Below are 20,438 nucleotides of genomic sequence, written 5' to 3' on the forward strand. Positions count from 1 at the left end.
CTAGATGTAATGAAGGGAAAAGAAGAAAATCATACGAACTCAAAAAGTTTTGAGATAAAATTTTGTCATCAGGAGACTATTACAACTTAAATACTAAATTGCTTCTTCATTTCCATGAGAAGTAATGTGAATTTGTGCAGAAGTGTAGGCAAGGATTCTAAATTAGGAGCCTTGATGGGAACTCATTAGTAGACAGTTATGCCAATCCTTCCCGCCAAGAAAATTTGGATCCGTTTAGGGAACTTTCTTTACTGAATAGTTTTCAGCCAGATTTGTTTCTAGTCAGGGCCAGCAGAAGCAGTGACTTCGGGTAACCTGTCAGGCACCAAGCCCACCCACATTCTCTAGTTACACAGGTGACCACAGCTGGACTTACATCACTGGCTGCCTGCCTGGCAGCCTTGGCAGCTTTGATAGGAATCGCATCAGTTCTCAGGTCATATCCTTTCTTGCTCAAATCTTTCAGGTCTGCTTTGTACATGCTCTGAAAGAAAAATATCATTTGAGGATAGCTCCAGACTGCATTAGTGGAGACTGAACACGCACATCAGCCTGAGCCCATACCTCACTGATATTGTAGGCATTAACTTTAGCCTGAATGAATTGTGGCAGGTCTGCTGGAAGGCTGTATTTGTGCAGAATTTCCTCTCCTTTGGCTTTGTAAGCGACCTAGAAAAGAAAAGTACACAATCAAATAGAAACATTTAATAGTACAGGAAAACAATTTCAGAGACAATCATTACTGCATAGCCAGGGTTTCAGGAAAGACATTCTATACAGTCCCCATATTCATCTGTAGGGATTTAGGTTACATGTGTACTTGTGTAAGGTCCTATCTTTGTGTCCAATTGGTGTTGGCAATGATCTCTGTTGTGCACTGGAATCTCTGGGCCTACGTAGGGTCACTTGGTAGAACTTACCCCAGGAAGTGACCCAATAAAAATATTAATCTGCAGACATTTTCACAAGCATAGGAAAAGCTAATAAAGACATAAGACACCTATGTTGTATTTTGTGGGTAATTAAAGAGACCTAGGTGTAGTTTTACTGTATATGATTTTTGCCCTAGTTTTGACTTAATATGTAATTCCTCCATTTTATGTAGCATCTGTATTCATTCTTTCTGGTCATTTCTAGAGATAGTTTGTAGTTGTCATCAAAATAAGACTTTCTTATCTTTTCCTTAGACAGCAATATCAAGTGGCTGCAAGGACAGGCATGCAGTATAGACAATACCCAAAAGATATGAATGAGGTGTGTTTGTATGAACAGCTGGAGAAATATGCAGGTGTTCATGTCAGGGAGGCTCTTTAGATCACACAATAGTTACAGATGACCAGTGAATTTGGAATGCAAATATGTTCATATTAGGTAACATTTAATAAAGTATAGATACAGGAGAATACTTACATCACTTCTCTGGGCCTGGTTAATTTTAGACTGTACTATAATTGGAGCATCTTCTATTGAGGTAAACTTGAGTGTGTCTGGGTGTTGGCGATATTTTTTCTGTTTGGTGGATCAAAAAGAGAAATTATATTACTCATCACTGAAGGCTAACATTGAAATCCTTGAAATTTGTCTAGGAGACATGTTTTTTTTTTCTGATTTTAAAGTGTGAAAATACTAGAATCTTGATAGGTTTGGATGAAAAATGAATACATTGCCAAAATCGATGTTTAAAATGATCTATTTAGTTAGGTGACTCAGGAGTACAGACCAATATAACTCTCAGGTACCAGACTGAAAGTACTGCTTCAATTTCTTGCTGATCACATGAAAAATGTCCTTGCAGTTAACCAAGGTCCAGAAACATCACAGCATTCTCTAAGGGATTAACAGTAAGCAAGGGGATTTGAGGACTCTCTCCTTGACACTCACAGGAGGCAAAATTGTTTTCACCAAAAATAAAAATACCACGCAGCAAGAACAATAAAGATGATCCCTGTCAGCCCGTGTGGCCCCTGTAGCCACGCTCCATGATGGTGCAGTCACCTGACCACGTTGAGCCTGCAGCAGTTAACAGAAGGACAACCTTGCTGCTTTAAGAGCCGCAACACTGTCATTTTTTCTTAGATGGTCTAGTAATTTATATACTTACCTCAGAAGCACCAGGAATATAACATACGGTAAATTCTTCATAGATTTCTGTAACAGGTCCATTACTCATCACCACCCCAAGCAGGAACAACCCACCCATGCACCAACAGGTAAGGAGGCCACCAACTTGTGCTACTTCCACACTGAGGCATATTACTGAACTTTTTTAAAAAAAGGCACAGGAAGAAACATAACCTCAGAAACATTATAAGAAACAAAAGAAGCCAGATCAAAAAGAAATTTCCAGAAAAAATAAATCTATAGAGGTAGAAAGTAGACCAGCACTTGACCTGACAGTGAGAGTGAGAATTTGACGGGGAGCTTTCCGGTGTATTGGTAACATTTAAAATGCATTTGTGGTGGTGACTGCACAATTTCATGAACTGACTGAAATCTGTCAAGCAATGCACTTAAAATAGGCGTTTTATGGCATGCAAATTATTCCTTAGTAAAGTTGCTAAGATATTTCTCTTATGAATGGCTGACACGAATGATCTGGGTGATATAAAGGAGTATGCTTATCTACTTGGGTAACTCATGCTTGTAGTTTTTCCCTCAGCAACCATGACCAGAGAATGAAGCAGAAAAGGAGACACTTCCTATGGCTTTGAGTGTTTTAGATGATACTATCACAAGCTGCTTTCTGACACGCCCAAGGCTTTACCTCGTTGAGGATGTCTGAAGCTCGCTTTGCCTTTTCCACTTCCAGGGACCCAAAAGGCACCCAGCCACAGCCTTTCATCCAGCTGTTGTAGTCAGCTTTGTATTCAGCCTGGAACACCAAAAGAAACATGACCTTTCTTTGCCCAGTGTTATCCTTGTTAGGTAACATCATTAACATTTCATCCAGACGCTTTTAAGATCTTTGAGCAAAGTCAACATCCCATGTATGAAGATTACTTTATACTTTTCTTTGGTGAGAGATTCTAACAGTCCTAAATTTTTTTTTTCCTGACTAGCCTGTATCCCACTTTATCCTGTCTTCCACCTAATGGAAGTATGTGGAATTCTAACTCTAATGTAGAAAAACCCAGTTCAGAACTCTGCTTCAGTCCAGTGTTGTGACACATGTCTATAATTCCAACTTGGAAGGCTGATGTAGGAGGATGATGGATTGGAGATTGAAGCCAATCTGGGCTACATAGCAAATTGGAGGCCAGCCTGGGCTATGATGTGACCCTGTCTCAAAAAAAAAAAAAAAAAAAAAAAAAATATATATATATATATATATATATATATATATCTGTATTTCAAAGAATAAATGAAATTATTGTGCTTAAATAATCAAATGTAAGACATTTATTCCCTGCAACTTTGAGTATTATGTTTCTATGGTCATACTGAAGGTCATGTTGAAGGTGGTAGACAATTTTGTTCATTTTCTAATTAGATAAGACTAGGTAGTAGCTGTTTGTCCAAACCAAAGTGCGTGTACATACTGTACTTCACACGTACCGTCCAACACAGTAGTATTTTTATAACATTGAGGGTGTTTAGCTAATGAAACACTTTGAAATAGTGGCACTCATTAAGCAATTTTATTTGGTGAACATTACTTCATTTTATTAAAAGAATCCACCACTTTTGTTGTCTGACCATGGATGATACCTAAAATGTATTCTAGATACAAAATTCAAATTGTCCTTTAGTGTGCTTCTCTTAACTAGAATAACAAAAATCAAGAAGGCATTTGGGATTATTGAGAGGCTTAAAATCTATTTGGGATGGAGTAACAGAAAAATTAAATAACAAGATAATAATGCATGCAGTAAAATTGTTAATGGTAGTGTTTTTGTGTTTGTAATTTTATGACATTACAAATTTTTCATCTTTTGAAATTAATTTTCTGCACAATGCTTTTTTTCTTTGTTTTTAATTCCATACAGAGTTTTCAATTCTTGCAAACATATTAAAGTAATTTGCCTTCTAGGATATGGTTTATTTTATAATTTAAAAAAGGAATATAAAACTGTTTAGCTAGTAGGAAAACAGTATAATGGTTTCTCAAGAAATTAAAAATTAAACTACCATATGATCCAAATCAAAATATACAACATAACATCCAACAATTCAGCTGCTGGATATATATCTAAAAAGATTAGGGCAACCCACTTGGAACCCCTTCTAATCTCTCTTTCAGACATAAGATTTTTTTCCTCTCAATAAATATATTTGCTCTTCAAAATAGAGATTAAAAATAATCTTAAAAGACACTTTCACATACTCATAGGAACATTATTCTCATGTTGCTATGAGGTCAAAACAACCAAATATCCACTACCACATGAAAGAACAAACAGAATGTGGTACAGTATGTACATATAATGGAATATTATTCAGCCTTAAAAGGAAGGAAATTCTGACAAAAACTACAACATGGATGAACTTTAAGGATATCACGCTAAGTAATGTAACCCAGCCACCAAAGATAAACACTGTATGATTCCACATAAAGGAGGCACTTAGTCAAATTCATAAAATTAGAGAGTACAATGGCAGTTGCCAAGGGTTAGGGGGAGGAGGAAATGGGGAATTTTTGTTTAATAGGTATATAGTTTCAGTTTTGCAATATAGAATTCTAGACACTGGTTGCACAACAATACAAAAATATATTTAACACTACCGAACTGTACACTTAAAAATGGCAAAGTAGTAAATTTTATATCATGTGTATTTTATCATATTTAAAACACCTTAATTGATAATTAAGGTATATAATTGTATATCTCAGATAAATTACTTTATCTAAAGAAGTTTTGATTTATAGAAAAAAACCCACTTCTGAAAAAGAATTTAGGATATTTTCTTTTGAGCCAAAATAGTAATCTAGGCTGGTCTGAAGGTAGTGAGTTATCTCAATTGATTGTTCCCAGTCAGTACAGATTGAACTTGTTCTATTCTTTCCCCCCTTCTCACTACTGCATTGACTAGTCTTAAAAAAAAATAGCAATCTATATACAAACAATTGAAAATGATGAATGAGTGATTTTGATAATTACATGATAATAATAGTGAATTTCTATTGAGGACTTTACTAGGGCCTGGTACTATGCAAACCTTGGTTTGCATTTGAATCCTCAAAACAATTCTTTTGTTTTATTCCAATTTATCAGCAAGGTTATTCCAACAAGGTTGCTAAAGTTTTCCAAAGGGAAACACAAATGGAGTCCATGCCAAGTCCCTGTGTCCTTAGGGTGAAGGCTGTGTTCCTACAGAACACAAGGGTAGCTTCCTATTACCTACTTGTTTATACACAAAGGACAACGCAGATGCTTTTGTAAAGGGCCAAAAACAGTACTGCATTTAGAAATCCTTTTGGTTTCCACAGTCAAAAGAGGGGCTGGACAAAAATCTGATTACTCACGTCACTCTGCAGTGCGTATGCCTTCTTGGCGAGATCTATGTTGATGCTATCTGGTGGGTAGCTGTAGTTATGTAAGATGTGTCTGTAGTCCACATCGCTGGCAATCTCCTGAGATTTCTTAGCCTGAGTGACCTGGACCATATCAAGTGGTGCTGTGTAGACAGTTTTTGACTTTTCATAGTCTTTACGATATTCACGCTATAAATAGGAAATGATCATGTTACCACAGATCCTTAATGGAGTTCCAGAAAAGCACAGTAAACACAATCTGAAGAAACAGATACAAACATCTGAGTAGTTATTTTGCCCCCAAATTTGCTCATCTGTCACAATTCCCCAGAAAATCATACATGGGAGAATCCTTTCAAATAGTTTTGGGATCAAAGGCAACTGTGAGAGAGCTGCAGCCAGCATCATGAACGGGCCTCCTGCTTCAGCCATGCTTTTCCAGGACCAGTATCACGTATTACTGCCATTACCGTTACTCTACTTTGAAGAGTTTCCCCAGCAAGAAGCACTATTTTAATTAATGAAAATCACAGAACAGTAACCTCATACTTCTGTTTTTATAAAATGCCTACTTCACACATAGGATTGTAGTAGACTTCTTAGCTTTCTAGAGTCCATTTTAAATGGATAGTTATAATTTTCCAGCCTGGCTGTTATATTCTTCACAGTTGAAAAGACCCAGAGAGAAGAGCAAAGGTTTTTTGTTTTCATACAAGTTTAATTTGGTAATAAGTTAAAAGACACTTCAGATTGCAGCAGTTATGAGAACTCAGTGGACAAAAGTTTGTGAAACCGAGCCATGCAAGTAACCTTGGTCTTTAGCTATAGTGTTCTCATAAACCAAATGTCCTGTCTGGGCCTTGGGAAACACCTTCACTGGTGGTTTTCTAGACGTAAGACAGGGTGTTAAGTAGGTCAGATTCCCGGCTTCATCATATCCACTCCCCAGTTACCTTAACAGAAACAAAAATTCTTACTCACTGCTTTTAGAGAAATAATTCCACCCTATCTACCTATAGTCATGTGACCAAGCTATCACAAACAGATGTATATTATAAATCTTTTATAGCAATTTCTTTCACAAATGATCTCTTTTTTTAGCTTAAGGAACTTGATATTCCTTCTCATAATATGCAGATAACCATTTTTGCTGAAAAAAATCTATCACTTAATTGTACAATCTAGACCCTGGCTTATGAAAATAAAATCCAGAAATTTATTATGGTATGCAAGAACATTTTAAAAATGGCTACTTTTTATGAGAATGAGACTAATCAAGCAATGTTACAAAAGTAATTGGTATGTAGAGTGTTCTTTACCAAATTATTTTGACTCTTGTCAGAATTTGTCCATGTTCACATGGGGTGACAGCAGTATATATAAAATGCTGTTGAAGATACAAATTCATTCCTATTCCTGCAACTCAGAATCTAACCTGGATATAAGGTGCAAATTACTATTTATTTAAGTTGTCAACAACAATCAATTAACAAATATTTACTGATTTATTTTGTGCCTACTGATCTAATGCATTCCATTATTGAATGAAAAACGAAAGATAAAGATATATGTGATATCAAAAAGGAGCTATAATATTCTTTTTAAAAGGGAGGTTATAATCTTTTTGAAAAGGGAATTATAGTCTTCTTGAGTTTAGAAGGCATAAGGAACTAGGGAACAGAGTGCTATGTACATGAGTATTGCATATTGTCATAACACAGAAGATATGTCTAGATCACAGTACAAATCAAAATTAAAAATTTTAAATTAACATCCAAGTAAATGACATAAACATCTTCCTTCATCATGAAAATCTAGTATTTGCAAGCTATGTCAAACACTGTTATCACCCATAAGCTGTTGTTATAAATAGTGTATATTATAATTTGCAATAGCTGGTATTTGTCTTTCTATACTAAAAATTATAACTGGAAAATAACAGATGGTTCATAGATATTCTTTAAGAAATCCATGAATTCCCTGAAATTCAGGCAAACAGTATGAAAATAAAATTTTATTTTTTCTAGATAAGTGGTCCAAGTATTTTTTATCATATTCTCAGGGGGTCTATAATCAATGAAGTACTTTTCTTAGGCTTATTCCAATACTAATTACTAAAGTTTAAAAAATCATTGACCATTATACTTGAATTTTACATTTATAACTCTTGACTTTGTTCCAAAGTAAAGACAGTTTTAGAATCATTTTAAACACCATTTTTCAATGAAAAGAAAGTGTGGACTTCCAGGAGAACATGGCAGATAGATAACAGCAGCTATGGAGGCTCTCTGAGATAGCCAGATTAGAATCAGGAATGGTGTGGTATGGGGAGTCCTAAGCAGGGGTAGATATATACCCTTCCGACCCAGGAACAAACTAAGCTGAGAGAAACCAACTGGAAATGCAATCCCAATGCTATGACAGGAACAGATAAAATCTCAGCTCCAAAGCTGGAACCTGAGCCTCTGGAAACCACAATTTGAATTTCCTGCCACTGCTGCTGCATCTGAATTGGCACAGCAGGGACAGAGATGCAAAAGCTCTTGACAGCAGGAATCAGCAAACCAAATTGAGAGCAGAACTGGCAAGGAGCCCTGCATCGACCTGCGGTGAGTAAGAGGAATGGGGACCCTTCCACAGACTAGGAGGCTCCAACAGAGGACATTCTGGGACTGGGCAGACTAGCCAGAACAAGTTGCTGCAGTGACTTTAGTCGCATATTCCCCTCTCAAGCGGGATTGGTGGGGAGAGCCTGACCTGGGTGAGGCCATGGACTAAGACCAGGCTAGCCCAAACCAGGTCCCTGAGCCTGGCAGTACACCCTAGCAGTGAAGCCTTCAGTAGGTTGACCTGGAGGGGTGGGCCCAACACATGCTGCCCTGGTCTGTGTCTCCCTAATACACTGCAGTGGGCAGGAACACCTAGCTGGCAGATTCAAACAAACTGCAACCCACAAAGAAAGAAACTGGGCCTCCTACAGATACCCATAGGGAAGGAACAAAAAATATGAGAAGAGGAGGCAACAAGAAAGGGTCCTTGGTCCCCAATCCTGAGAACACTGATCCAGGAAAGGTAAATGCAAAGGAGAATGAGGACAGAAAACATGCAATATCAGACATGGCACCAATAGACATAAAGCGATATCTCCAGAGCCTCATAGACGAGTTCAAAAGTGAAGTATTTAATGAAATAAGGCAAGATAAAAGTAGAATAGTTAGAGAAATGCTAAGCACTGCCCAAGAAAAAACAGATAGTGAAATGGAAGAATAGAAAAAAAGGGGAAAATTATTTGATGGAGAAAATAGAGAAAACATAGAATACATGAAAAAGGTTCAAAGAGATTACCAGGAAACTAAAAACTCTATTGAAAGCTAGCATAACAGCTTGAAAGAAACTAAGGATAAATTATCTGAACTGGAGGACAGATTTGTAATGTGGGAGCACGAAATGAAAAACTTCTTAAAAATAACAAGGAAACAAACATCAATAATACAAAGGCTAGAAGATGATAAAAGGATCTATAACTTAAGAATTAAGAACATAAAGGAAGAAGTAGGGACACAAACAAATGAACTACAAAGGCTATTCACAGAAATAATCAAGGAGAATTTCCCTAATTTAGCAAAAGGTAAAGATACTCAGATGTATGAGGCATACAGGACCCCAGCCACCTACAACCCAAACAGAACTACACCCAGGCATAAAATAATCAAAATTTCAGAAATCCAATATAAGAACAGAATATTAAAAGCTGTCAGAGACAAGAAACAGATCACTTACAAGGGAACACTCATCAGAATTATAGCAGACTTCTTGGCATAAACCATCAAATCACGAAGAGCGTGGGGGAAAATAATTCAAGCTTTGAAAGATAATAACCTCCAGCCAAGATTGATATATCCTGCACAACTGTCCCTAAAAATTAATGGAGAAACAAGGTGCTTCCAGGATAAAGAGGAAGTAGGGAATTTACAATCACCAATTCAACTCTACAGAGAATACTGCAGGACATTCTAAAAAAGAAAAATACCAAGATTCCAGAAACAGTGGCACAGAGGCCACAATGAATGGAGCAGAAAGCGAAATGAAGAAGACAAACTGACAACTAATCACAGAAAAAGAGCTCAACAGAAATGAGGCAGAGAAGGTTGGATGGTAGGAACAGCTATTTTGGAGAAAACAAGACATCATAATAGCTAGTGCTGATTTAATATCATCTAGTTTTGAAGTCCCATCAAGCTTTTGTTCTTCCGTCTCCATCGATCTTAACAGGTTGTATCTCATTGGATTTTATTATATGTGATAATACAAACAAAAACTTTTATAGACAATGAGATTATACAGAAACCAATTGTTCATTTTCTGTTAGTTGGTTCTAAATACCCTGTAATACTGTCATTCTCTTGAGTGGTTTTACATTGTCTTGATATGTTTGATGCTACAGTATACGAAGTTATACTCAAAAATTTCAAGGAAAGAGACACTATGGAAACTACTTTTATATTGGGATATCTCATGGTGAAACACTATTTTGCTTAAATGGTTATGTTCTGACCTGTGCTGCTTTGTTGTTATGTCCTCTTTTATCTCAATCTCCTTTTTTATTATTTACTTTTTTATTTTTATCTTTTTAATTAAGGGAAAAAATAAATAAAAAATAGCAGGATATATTATAGTAACCCACTTTGATTTCCTATTAACTTGATTAGAAATCCTGTATTGCTCTCACCATCTTGTTTTGACTGTTTTTCCTCTATTCTGTTTTGCTTGATAGTACCAAGTTTGAGAGTATAGGCAACAACTGTGAAGACAATAAGATTCACTATGACACCCATTCTGGTTTGGCTATTATCTTCTTTTGAAGTCCTGTAATGTCTCCAATGTTTTGGTTCTATTGGTTTTGTTCATTACTGTTTTGTTCAATTTTATTATAACTGATGATATAGGCAGTTCTTTTTAAGATAGCAAGAGGCATTATAGTAACCATTGTTGATCACCTTGTATTCTGTTTTTATATTACGTATTATGTCCATCCTTTTGATTTAACTGACTCTATTTTGTTATGTCACATTTGCTTTTATCCTCTTCAAAAAAAAAGTAATAAGAACTGTGGGAGTAATAAAACCCGAAATGTATAATTGTCATTGTAAAAAACAGAGGAAAAGAAAGTGCTCTAATGGATATAACTGCATGTATATTTAAGTGTATAAGATAGATAAACATATTACTGAGTATTATTGGATAATTGAACAGAACTGTTTGCAGTCTCACTGTTTGAAAGTCCACTTTATATGCTTTAATCTTGTAACTTGAACAACTATTTCTAAGATGACAATATATAATCTATTAACTAGTGATTTCCTACTGTTTATTTTTTCTGAAATTCTGTATAACATGTACCTTTTTACTGTTTTTTTCTTTTTTTCCTTAAATAAAATTTAAAAAAAAAAGAAGAAGAAAAGAAAGCATGAAACCATGTTGTGCTGTTTTCCAAGAGATTTTGAGAGCTACAATTTATATTCTATTAAGTATTAAGTTAAGTGCTTTTCAGAGCACAATGCACATCAAGTATCAATAATTGCTTCCCTCAAATGTGAGAGGTACGAGGGTCTAGCAAATCATTGTACTTCTAAGCTTCTTTTCATTGGTTTCCCGTGAACATAGAGAGCCCACAGGTGTGAAACCTCCACACGCCACTCCCAGCCAGCATTTAGCAGGGCAGCCATTTTCAAACAGACACTCACGTCACTCTGGTTCTTGGCTGTCTTCAGAGAGTGCAGCATCTTGGGGTCATCATTAATGCTGAGGGCGCCAATCATCTTCCCTCTGCTCTTTTCATAGTCTTTCTTGTACATCACCTGCAAAGACATCACACATGCTGGACCCCACTCGCCAGGGGACGTCCCGAGGCGGCCCTGCCTGAGCCCACAGGCCATACTCACGTCGCTAGCATTCCTGCTGTTGGCCTTGGCTGCCAGCAGGGGAATGGCGTCCACCTTGATGTCAAACTTCTTGGCTTTGCTCTTCTCCCAGTCGTGCTTATAAACATTCTAGACAGGAAGATTTCAGCAGGGAAATTACAAAAACAACATTGAGCACAGATTAATCCAAAAAATCCACATATACAGACTTCTTTCACCTTTACTTTACCAAATTTAGCCTAACTAGTGATTTATCTATCTTTCAAGGTCTTCCTCCCTACCACTGTAGAAGTACCATGCACTCTTTTTAATGTTCTGCAAGTGTTTTAAAGACTGTTATCTGACATGTATTTTTTTAAAACATAAAATGACAGCCACTTGAGAAGATAAAATGTGACAACTACATGGGAGAGATTTTGTAAACCTCTGGAGATTTTGCAGAAAGGTAAATGAAAGGATGCTTCTGAAAGCAGCAAAAGTTGTAGAAAATGAAATCTGAGAGTTAAATGAGTGTCTTAAAAGCCAGGGGACTTTGAAGGCTCTAGTTTCACATCAATAATAACCTCAATAATTGTTGATTAACATAACTTCTAACTCTGAATTTTTAAACAAATTCCCAGAACATTTCCTCTTTTCATGCACCCCAAACAGGCTGCAGAGGCTTTGGTACTCACATCACTCAGGTTATAGGCATTGACTCTGTGTTGGATGAACTCCGGAGCATCTGCTGGCACGCTGCACTTGAACTTCTCACTTTCATGTTTTGCTTTGTAATTCAGCTGAAAACAATAGAGGATATTGCTGTGGGCTAAATGTGTCCCCCTGTTTTCATGTGTTGGAAACTTAATCCCTAAAGTCATATGTCAATCATATGTGAGAGACAGGACCCATCGGTAGTTATTGGTCACAGGGTTCTGAGCTGATGAATGGATTAATCAATCGTGGATTGATGAGTGGCTTTGGTCTAAAAGTCAGCTCTCTGACTAACTTAATGTCTGTGTTGCCAGGTGATGCCCTCCACCAAACAATGATGCAGGGATAATATAACTTCACCAGATGCTGGCATCATGCCTTTGGACTTCCCAGCCTCCAGAACCATGAACTAAATAAACCTGTATTTATAAATTACTTGGTCTCAGGTATTTTTGTTACAGCAACAGAAAATAGACTAAGGCAGACATCTGAACAGGTCAGGGTAAGCATTTCTTTGAATTTATGTGGAACAAGGTATATACCAAAGTCATTAGTACTGATTTTTAGAAAAAAGCATTACAGAGGTACTCAAGCCTGTCAAAATCAGGAAATGTTACTCATTCTTTCATGAATTATGGTCTAAGCAGACCTTGAGTTCATGTTTTATAATGCCATTACACTATATACACAGGGAACATCAGAGCAACACCATTGGGCCGTGCCTGGAAAGCATGAAACCCCAAAGTTATGGAATTCTGTAATCAGAGCAGTCACCAAACCAATAGTAATTCTCAGTAAAATATTAACATGCTTAGAAAGAGATACAAATTTTTATTAAAAATATTAAACATAGGACTTTAACATTTTTTTTAAAGGTGATGAAGGAATTGTAAAGAGGAACGAGGCTGTTGAATTTTTGACCTAAAGGCAAAATGCACACGACTAAAGAGAACTGTACAATAAGTACCCCCAAGACAGGGCTTGCAGTATAACCAAGCCAACAGGAAAAATGTCAGTAACCAGACACCATGTGCACCATGGTATTCATCTGTAGTTGGTTGAGGTCATTGTGGTCAGTGTAGCTAGTGCCTCGCCATTCTTTACTGGATCACAAAATATGCTAGGAAAAGTAGCATATGAACTGATATGACTTCTAAGTGACACTGATACTATTCACATCTTGACTGATTATATATGAGCTAATTTATATGACTAAAACAGATTTTATAGTAGAATTACCTGTGTCTTTCCTTTTCCTATCTGGAGAGGGTGTGTTGTATTTGAGGACTTTAGCTACATAAGTACTTTGCCACTCACTGTATGATTTATCAATACAAGCAAAAACAGCAGCACCTAGCAGTTTATTAGAGAATCAGACCTTCACCCTCACAATCCACACTGCAACAGAGTCACCCGGTGATCACATGAATGTAAATGTCTGAGAAACTCAGACTGAGAATGTAAATGTCTGAGAAGCTCTTCCTTTACTCTGGCATGGTTGGAACCTTCCTGCCTTTGACTTTTCTTGACCATTCATCTAAGATGCTCTTCTTGTCATGCTTTCCTATTTCAATCCTGTAGTATCATTCTCTCCGTTTCCTTATTTCTGCCTAAACTATTGTTAGTGTCCTCTCTTTCTTAGCAAACAAAGTCTTAGCAAACAAGACTTAGCAAATAAATCTTTTCTTAGCAAACTCAAGAGTAGGAATGTTTGCCTTGTTACTCACTTGAATAGATGCCTTTGTTGGCCCTGTTTAAACTGATGTGAAGTTTTGCTGTGCCTGTGACAGATCCTAGTAAGTAATGTGTACCTACTAAAAATCAGTTAGTTATCGTTGCTGTTATCTAAAACAGGTTTCTTCAGGCTACAATTCAATCTAGTAGCTTCATTTGCATTTTATTAGACAAATTCTGAAAAATGGCCTTACAGGGATAGTAGATGAGTCTATGAAGATTAAGCATGTAAATGCTGACATTTTAAATAAGTCACACACTCCAGGCCATTCACATTTACATAAATCAAGACACTTACATCACTGAGCTGCTTGGTATTGAGCTGTGCTTGCAACAGTACAGGAGTATCAGTGACCGCCGTGAATTTAGTCTTATCTGGATGAACTTTGTAGGTATGCTGGAAAAGAAGATGTCCTTTAACGAAATTTTACAGTGTATAGTCTTGTTCCATGTACACTAATGTATAGAAGGGTTCCAGTCAAAATAGAGTACGTTTTGTTCCAGAAAACTTGATTGATGTACTCTTGAGCTCTTCCCTTTCTCCCTTGTTTCTTCCCTGAACTTACCCCTAGTTTTTCTGCTGCATCTCAGCTGCTGAATTAATCTCCCAGTGCTGAGCCCTACCATGGCTCCCCGCTGTACTTGCTATTCAGCTGACACTGTACCTTGGTTCATAATCGCTGCAGGATCCTCCCTTTCATCTCCTAACCGTCTACCTCTTACTATTCTCCCCTCTGCCAGTTTATCTGAGCCACCTCACTCTTTCAATTCCTCCTTCTCTCCTCAGGCTGTTTGTCCTGTTTCTCTACTCCTGCTCTGGCATAGCTGCACATCTTGTTTCAGACTTTTATTGTCCTCCCAATTTAAGACGCCCAAGCAATCACTGTCTCTCTGATATCATCCTGTTGTAATTCAGTATCATCACTGTATTTGAGTCTTTTTACTATTGCCTGCTATCTTCCTTGTTTCTGTGCTCTCTTCCTTTTTTACTGTCTGTCTTTTCCATGCCAGTGAAAGCTCCAGGAGGCTAGCTCACCTGACTTCCTAGTCTTTCCTGGCACGGAGCCTGGAGCATGCTACCACCATCCATAAATGTGCTGAGTGATGGAAACCCATCTATCACAAGCTTGCATGCCTTCCTTTTATCCTGATTTCATGTATGAACAGAGGTTTATAAAACTTGAAATTATTTCATAATTAAGAGAAGGGATTTCTTCATAATAAATTTTGTATTCCCCAATTCTACCTAAACAGCAAAACTTAAAATTTAACATCTGCTAACTGCTATATGCTAGGTTAGCATTTAAACCCTGCTAGATTTACCACTAGATGTCACAAGAATCCCAAACCCAATTTCAAGAATCCAGGGCAGCTGGCTTACATCTTTACACTGGTCTAGCTTCTTGATTGCTTCGTATTCTTGTGTTATTGTCTGAGGGAAGTAGCATTTCCCTTTATCTTCTTCATATTCTGCTTTGTAACTTTTCTATAATAAGAAAGAACAAAAATAGATCAAGATCACTACTACTCCCAAACAATGTCTCTTTGAAGGGTAACTATCTTCAAACTTACGTCACTGTTTTGAGCAGAAACTTTCATGCAGTGTGTATGATAGGGGTCCTCAAAGCTGCCAACATAATGTCCCAAAATATTCTTTACATATGAATCTTTATATTTAGCCTGAAAAACAAAACACAGGTAATTCACATTATCTGTCGAGCAGTAGGAAAGCCTTCCCTCCTGAGAATGACCAAGGCCTTCCGAACCTCACTGAAATTCTTCAGCAGAGTGTCAAGTTGATATTTAGGAGTTTCACAGTAATTCATGCTCTTGGCCTTTGTCTTCTCATAGTTTTCCTTGTATAACCTCTGTCAAAGAGAAAAAGGAAATTAAACAAAGAAAAATGTCTCATGAAATAAAAAGCCATTCATGTCACTGTTGTACTTTAACCAACAGAACAAAATTTGTGTTTTTTCTGCCAATACTTTTTGCTACGCAGAAGAGCAGAATGGGGGCCGGGGATTTAGCTCAGCAGCATAAGCACCTGCCTTGTAAGCATGTGGTCGTAAGTTTGATCCCTGGTACCAATTAAAAAAAAAAAAAAAAAAAAAAAAAGAAGAGCAGAATGTAAACTTCAGGCTCATGTTTTATACTGGCTGCAAAAATGTTTATATTATTCATCTTAATGTTTCTCAGACTCAATAAATTAAAGCACCCCAAGTAACTGTTTGTCTTAAAGCAGTCTGCTTCATTTGAATGTGGAAGAAAATTATTTTTTTAAAAAGTTGGTGCAACATAAGGCATGAGTTACAAGGTAAACCTTAGATAAATTATGTAGGTGTAGTTCTAGAAAAGCAATCAACCAAACACTTGATATAAGATTTGATCATCCCTTTGGAAGCATCACCATTTCTTCATATCTTCTTTTATTCCTCATATACATTGATTTGATCACCCCATAAGATTTGATCACCCCTTTGGAAGCATGACCATTTCTTCATATCTTCTTTTATTCCTCATATACATTGAGTCTTTTTTTTTTGTCTTTTTGAGACAGGCTCTCACTCTACAGTTTAGACTATCCTTGAGCTCATTTTGTAGTCCAGGCTGATTTTGAACTTGCATATTCCTCCTGCCTCAGCCTCCCAAATACTGGAATTATAGGAGTGCACCACCATGCCCAGCTTAATGCTCTCATATAGAAATCCAAAAAATATACTCAATAAAGACAAGAATATTTGTAAGTAATATGAAAGAGAGAGAGAAATCTTTCTTGCTAAGAATTAGAATAGCAATCTTGGCAAGAAGTTTTGCTTTCAGTATCTTATAGTCTTCAAAATGAGGTCAGTAATTTATAAAATTCTTAGAGTGTGAAACTTTGATTTTCAGCTTATGCTGCATGTAGGTTTCCCTATCTTATTTGTCTTTGATTTTCTCACCTCTTGCTTTTTATTTCTCTGCATATGTATTTGCAAACTGTCTTAACCAGCTCAGAGCATCCCATGGGCACATACATGCACATGTACTACACATATTTATACCTATTAAGAGATAGAGCCATTTCTAGGAAAAATAATAAAGAAGATGACAAGGCTAGAATATTTTTCCTCCTAATGAAACAGGCAACATTAAAGAGATTATGGAAACTTTTGCAAAATTCGCTATCATCTCAAAATACAGAGATATCAGTGAGAAGAAGAAACTTCATCATTTCTAATCATCTGCACTTTCGTATTTCATTTATTATCTGAGACCTAGGCTGGGCTAGTAGCCAACCCACGATCGTGGTAAACAGCAAGTGTAGCCCACATTTGAAAGTAAGAACGATTTACAGGACACTCACATCGCTCTGGTTCTTGGCTGTCTTCAGAGAGTGCAGCATCTTGGGGTCATCATTAATACTGAGGGCGCCAATCATCTTCCCTCTGCTCTTTTCATAGTCTTTCTTGTACATCACCTGCAAAGACATCACACATGCTGGACCCCACTCGCCAGGGGACGTCCCGAGGCGGCCCTGCCTGAGCCCACAGGCCATACTCACGTCGCTAGCATTCCTGCTGTTGGCCTTGGCTGCCAGCAGGGGAATGGCGTCCACCTTGATGTCAAACTTCTTGGCTTTGCTCTTCTCCCAGTCGTGCTTATAAGCATTCTAGACAGGTGAATTTCAGCAAAGGAATCAGCAAAAGTGATATTTATGTCATCACACTTAAAAACTAAGCAGTAACTAATTACCTTGTCTTAACGTAAAGCAAATGAACATTCTTCATCATATCACAAATTGTACATATTTTAGGCAATTCTCCTCAAGCTAAGGCCTCTAATTCTCCAAGATTAAGCTTCTCTACTTTCCACTAGAATCTTTCACGAACTAATTTAATTCTCATTTTTACTCTTAATATTCGATTCCTAACAATATTTTATACAGTAGTACAGATTTTCTATAGTTAACTTACTTCTAATGATACAAAGGCATCGTTTTCTTTGATTTCTAAATTTATTTTTGTCTTTTTCATTTTTATCGGTACCAGGGATCAAACTCATGACCACCTGCTTGCAAGGCAGGTGCTTATGCCGCTGAGCTAAATCCCCAGCCCCTTGATTTCTAAATCTTAAGCAAAGGCTATTTCATAAGTCATTACAATCCACAGTGATGCCAGTTAGTCTCAGTACTCATTTATGGAATTGTTGAAGAAATTAAGACATTCGATGGTGATTTTTCTGTGAAATTTTTTCTATAAAATTTAGTTTAGAAAATCAAAGTTTTCCATGGACTCCTGACTTTTCTGCCCTTTATTCTTATTACTATAGTTTTCTTTCATATAAAATAAGCATAATTTGTGTGAAATAAAGAAATTATAGGCCTGAGAAATAAATGGAATGCAATTGTATCTAAAAATAACTCAGTCCTAAAAATGAATTATGGCATTGTATACATGTATGGTTTAAAGATCTAACATTAAGAATTCCAGTTAATAAGGTTGGCCACAATGACATGTGGTCCCAGCACTCGGGAGGCTGAAGTAAGTATGTTACTTGAGCCCAAGAGCTTGCTGAGCAACACAGAGACCCCATTTAAAAAAAAAAAAAAATATATATATATATATATATATATATATATATAATTGCTCTTAATCACACATGAGTGATGGTATTTAGAGGGTTGGTTAAAACATATTAAGACTGCCTAAGTGAAATGACTTCCAAGATTGCTACACATGTTTTATAAGGTGAATCCCACCTTATACTGACAGAGACATAGGACTATGATACAAATGTTAATAGTTCTTTCCATCTTGAACTCTGAATCATACATTGAATTGCAAAGAGGCAGTACATGACAGGGTATATATAGTGCATGAGGAACTTACATCACTCAGGTTATAAGCATTGACTCTGTGCTGGATGAAGGCAGGAGTATCAGGGGGTATATGGCACTTGAACTTTTCATTTTCATGTTTTGCTTTGTAATTTAGCTAAGAGAGAGGGGGAGGTAGGAGGAGGACAGAGAGAAAGAGAACTAATTAGTTCAGAAGAATTTTTCCAAATTCAAAATTTCTCTTGTCAGGTATATTTTGTGAAGTATCTGATATTTTTTGAGGTAACTGATAAAGTTGCTGAGATCAGAAGAGAAATTCAAGCGAGGTGTGGTGGCACATGCCTGTTATCCCAGCACTGGGGAGGCTGAGGCAGGAGAACGGCTGCAAGTCTGAAGCCAACTTGGGCTACACAGTGAGTTCAATATCAGCTTAAACTACATGTGAGACTCTGTCTCAAAACACCAAAGAAATAAAACAATCAGCAACAATAATAAACAAAAGAGGTGAGTGCAGAGGTCAGGTAGGACACCCTGCGTTACTAAACTTGTGTGCTGGACCCTGGACAATTGCTACTACCTGTGTCACATGGTAAAACAAAATGAGGTGGCTTTCTCAGCTCCACACATTCCACAGCTGGCCCTGGAGGTTCTGGGACACACAGCTTGCCTTTCTTTTCACCGTCAGTGGTCACCTACTGATGAATCATTTCTACACATCATGACTGTTGATGTGCTGACTGAAGCCTTCATTTCTGGTCATAAATCTATAAGATCATTTTTATTTTTATCTGTTGAATTTAACATAAATTTTGAAATCCACACTTAAAATTTGTATGGAAAAACTTGTCTCAATGTCTCTATTTTCCAAAAACTTACTTGAGAGAGAGAAATCTCTCTCAAATGTTGACTATCTCATCTGGGCCACGGCGCATAGAATACATACATCTCCTTGACCTTGATTTTCAAAACAGCCACAAATTAAAAACAGAAAATACGAGGCATAGAAACATGAAAGAGTTTGGCAAGTTGGTCATGAACGTCAGAGCTGGAAGTTCTGTCTGATTCTACAATTCATATTTTTTTTCAATGCTTTACACTCTGTTTGCTTTAGAGAAAAATTTTACCAAAAGTGCTACTCGCCTAAAAAGATTCAAAGAAACTAAATGGAGAAATATTTTAGGTGACTACAGAATATACAAGTTAAACTTGCTAAAATTTACATAACCTTTTTATAAATGTCACAAAAAAATCAGATGTTTTGGGCTAAAGAAGTAACTGGGTGGTAGAGCACTTGTCTAGCAGACAAGAAGTCCTGAATTCCATCCTAACACCACAAAAAAGAGAAACAAAAGTGGATGGTCTGCACAAGTGTTCTTCCTCAGAACTAGATTTCCTGGATACTTGGAGAAACTTACATCGCTCAGTTGTTTGGAATTGACTTGAGCTTGTACCAGAACAGGAGAGTCCGTTACTTGAGTGAATTTTGTCTTATCCGGGTGGACTTTATAGCTGTGCTGTGAGAGAGAAAGGAGTCTGGGTTAGCAGTTCCTGTCAGATCCAAAAGTGCAACACCAGCCCTCAAAGAAATTAAACTGGTAGTAAAATACCACGTTGTTTTTAAGAGATGCTCTTATATGTGTATGAGAAATTTTCCCATGTTTTTGAATTTCTACCTCTTTATGAAAATAAGCTAAAATTAGCTCTTGAAGTATAGAGCTATAAAGTATATATAACATAAAATAAATTTTGTTTCTTACAATTTCCTTGCTTATATTTATTTGTAAACTACCAGAATTTTAAA

General features: G+C 36.9%; 1 protein-coding gene across 23 annotated transcripts in view; it reads right to left on the reverse strand.

The window, feature by feature from the left end:
* The window catches only part of Neb (nebulin), a 205,500-nt gene that overhangs the window by 158,394 nt on the left and 26,668 nt on the right, over window positions 1–20,438 (reverse strand). For all 23 annotated transcript variants that reach the window (XM_063259068.1, XM_063259067.1, XM_063259083.1 and 20 more), the window contains exons 17-32: window positions 20,053–20,151; window positions 18,690–18,794; window positions 17,363–17,470; window positions 17,165–17,278; window positions 15,588–15,689; window positions 15,394–15,501; window positions 15,203–15,307; window positions 14,120–14,218; window positions 12,069–12,173; window positions 11,416–11,523; window positions 11,218–11,331; window positions 5,465–5,662; window positions 2,765–2,872; window positions 1,411–1,509; window positions 565–669; window positions 377–484 (exon numbers count right to left, since the gene is read on the reverse strand). In XM_063259068.1, coding sequence (XP_063115138.1) covers window positions 377–484; window positions 565–669; window positions 1,411–1,509; window positions 2,765–2,872; window positions 5,465–5,662; window positions 11,218–11,331; window positions 11,416–11,523; window positions 12,069–12,173; window positions 14,120–14,218; window positions 15,203–15,307; window positions 15,394–15,501; window positions 15,588–15,689; window positions 17,165–17,278; window positions 17,363–17,470; window positions 18,690–18,794; window positions 20,053–20,151 — 1,785 coding nt within the window. The remainder of the gene's footprint in view (window positions 1–376; window positions 485–564; window positions 670–1,410; window positions 1,510–2,764; window positions 2,873–5,464; window positions 5,663–11,217; window positions 11,332–11,415; window positions 11,524–12,068; window positions 12,174–14,119; window positions 14,219–15,202; window positions 15,308–15,393; window positions 15,502–15,587; window positions 15,690–17,164; window positions 17,279–17,362; window positions 17,471–18,689; window positions 18,795–20,052; window positions 20,152–20,438) is intronic.

Source organism: Cavia porcellus, unplaced genomic scaffold, assembly GCF_034190915.1.
Source record: "Cavia porcellus strain 051 isolate PalLab524CR breed Dunkin Hartley unplaced genomic scaffold, mCavPor4.1 scaffold_12, whole genome shotgun sequence".
Lineage (NCBI taxonomy): Eukaryota > Metazoa > Chordata > Mammalia > Rodentia > Caviidae > Cavia > Cavia porcellus.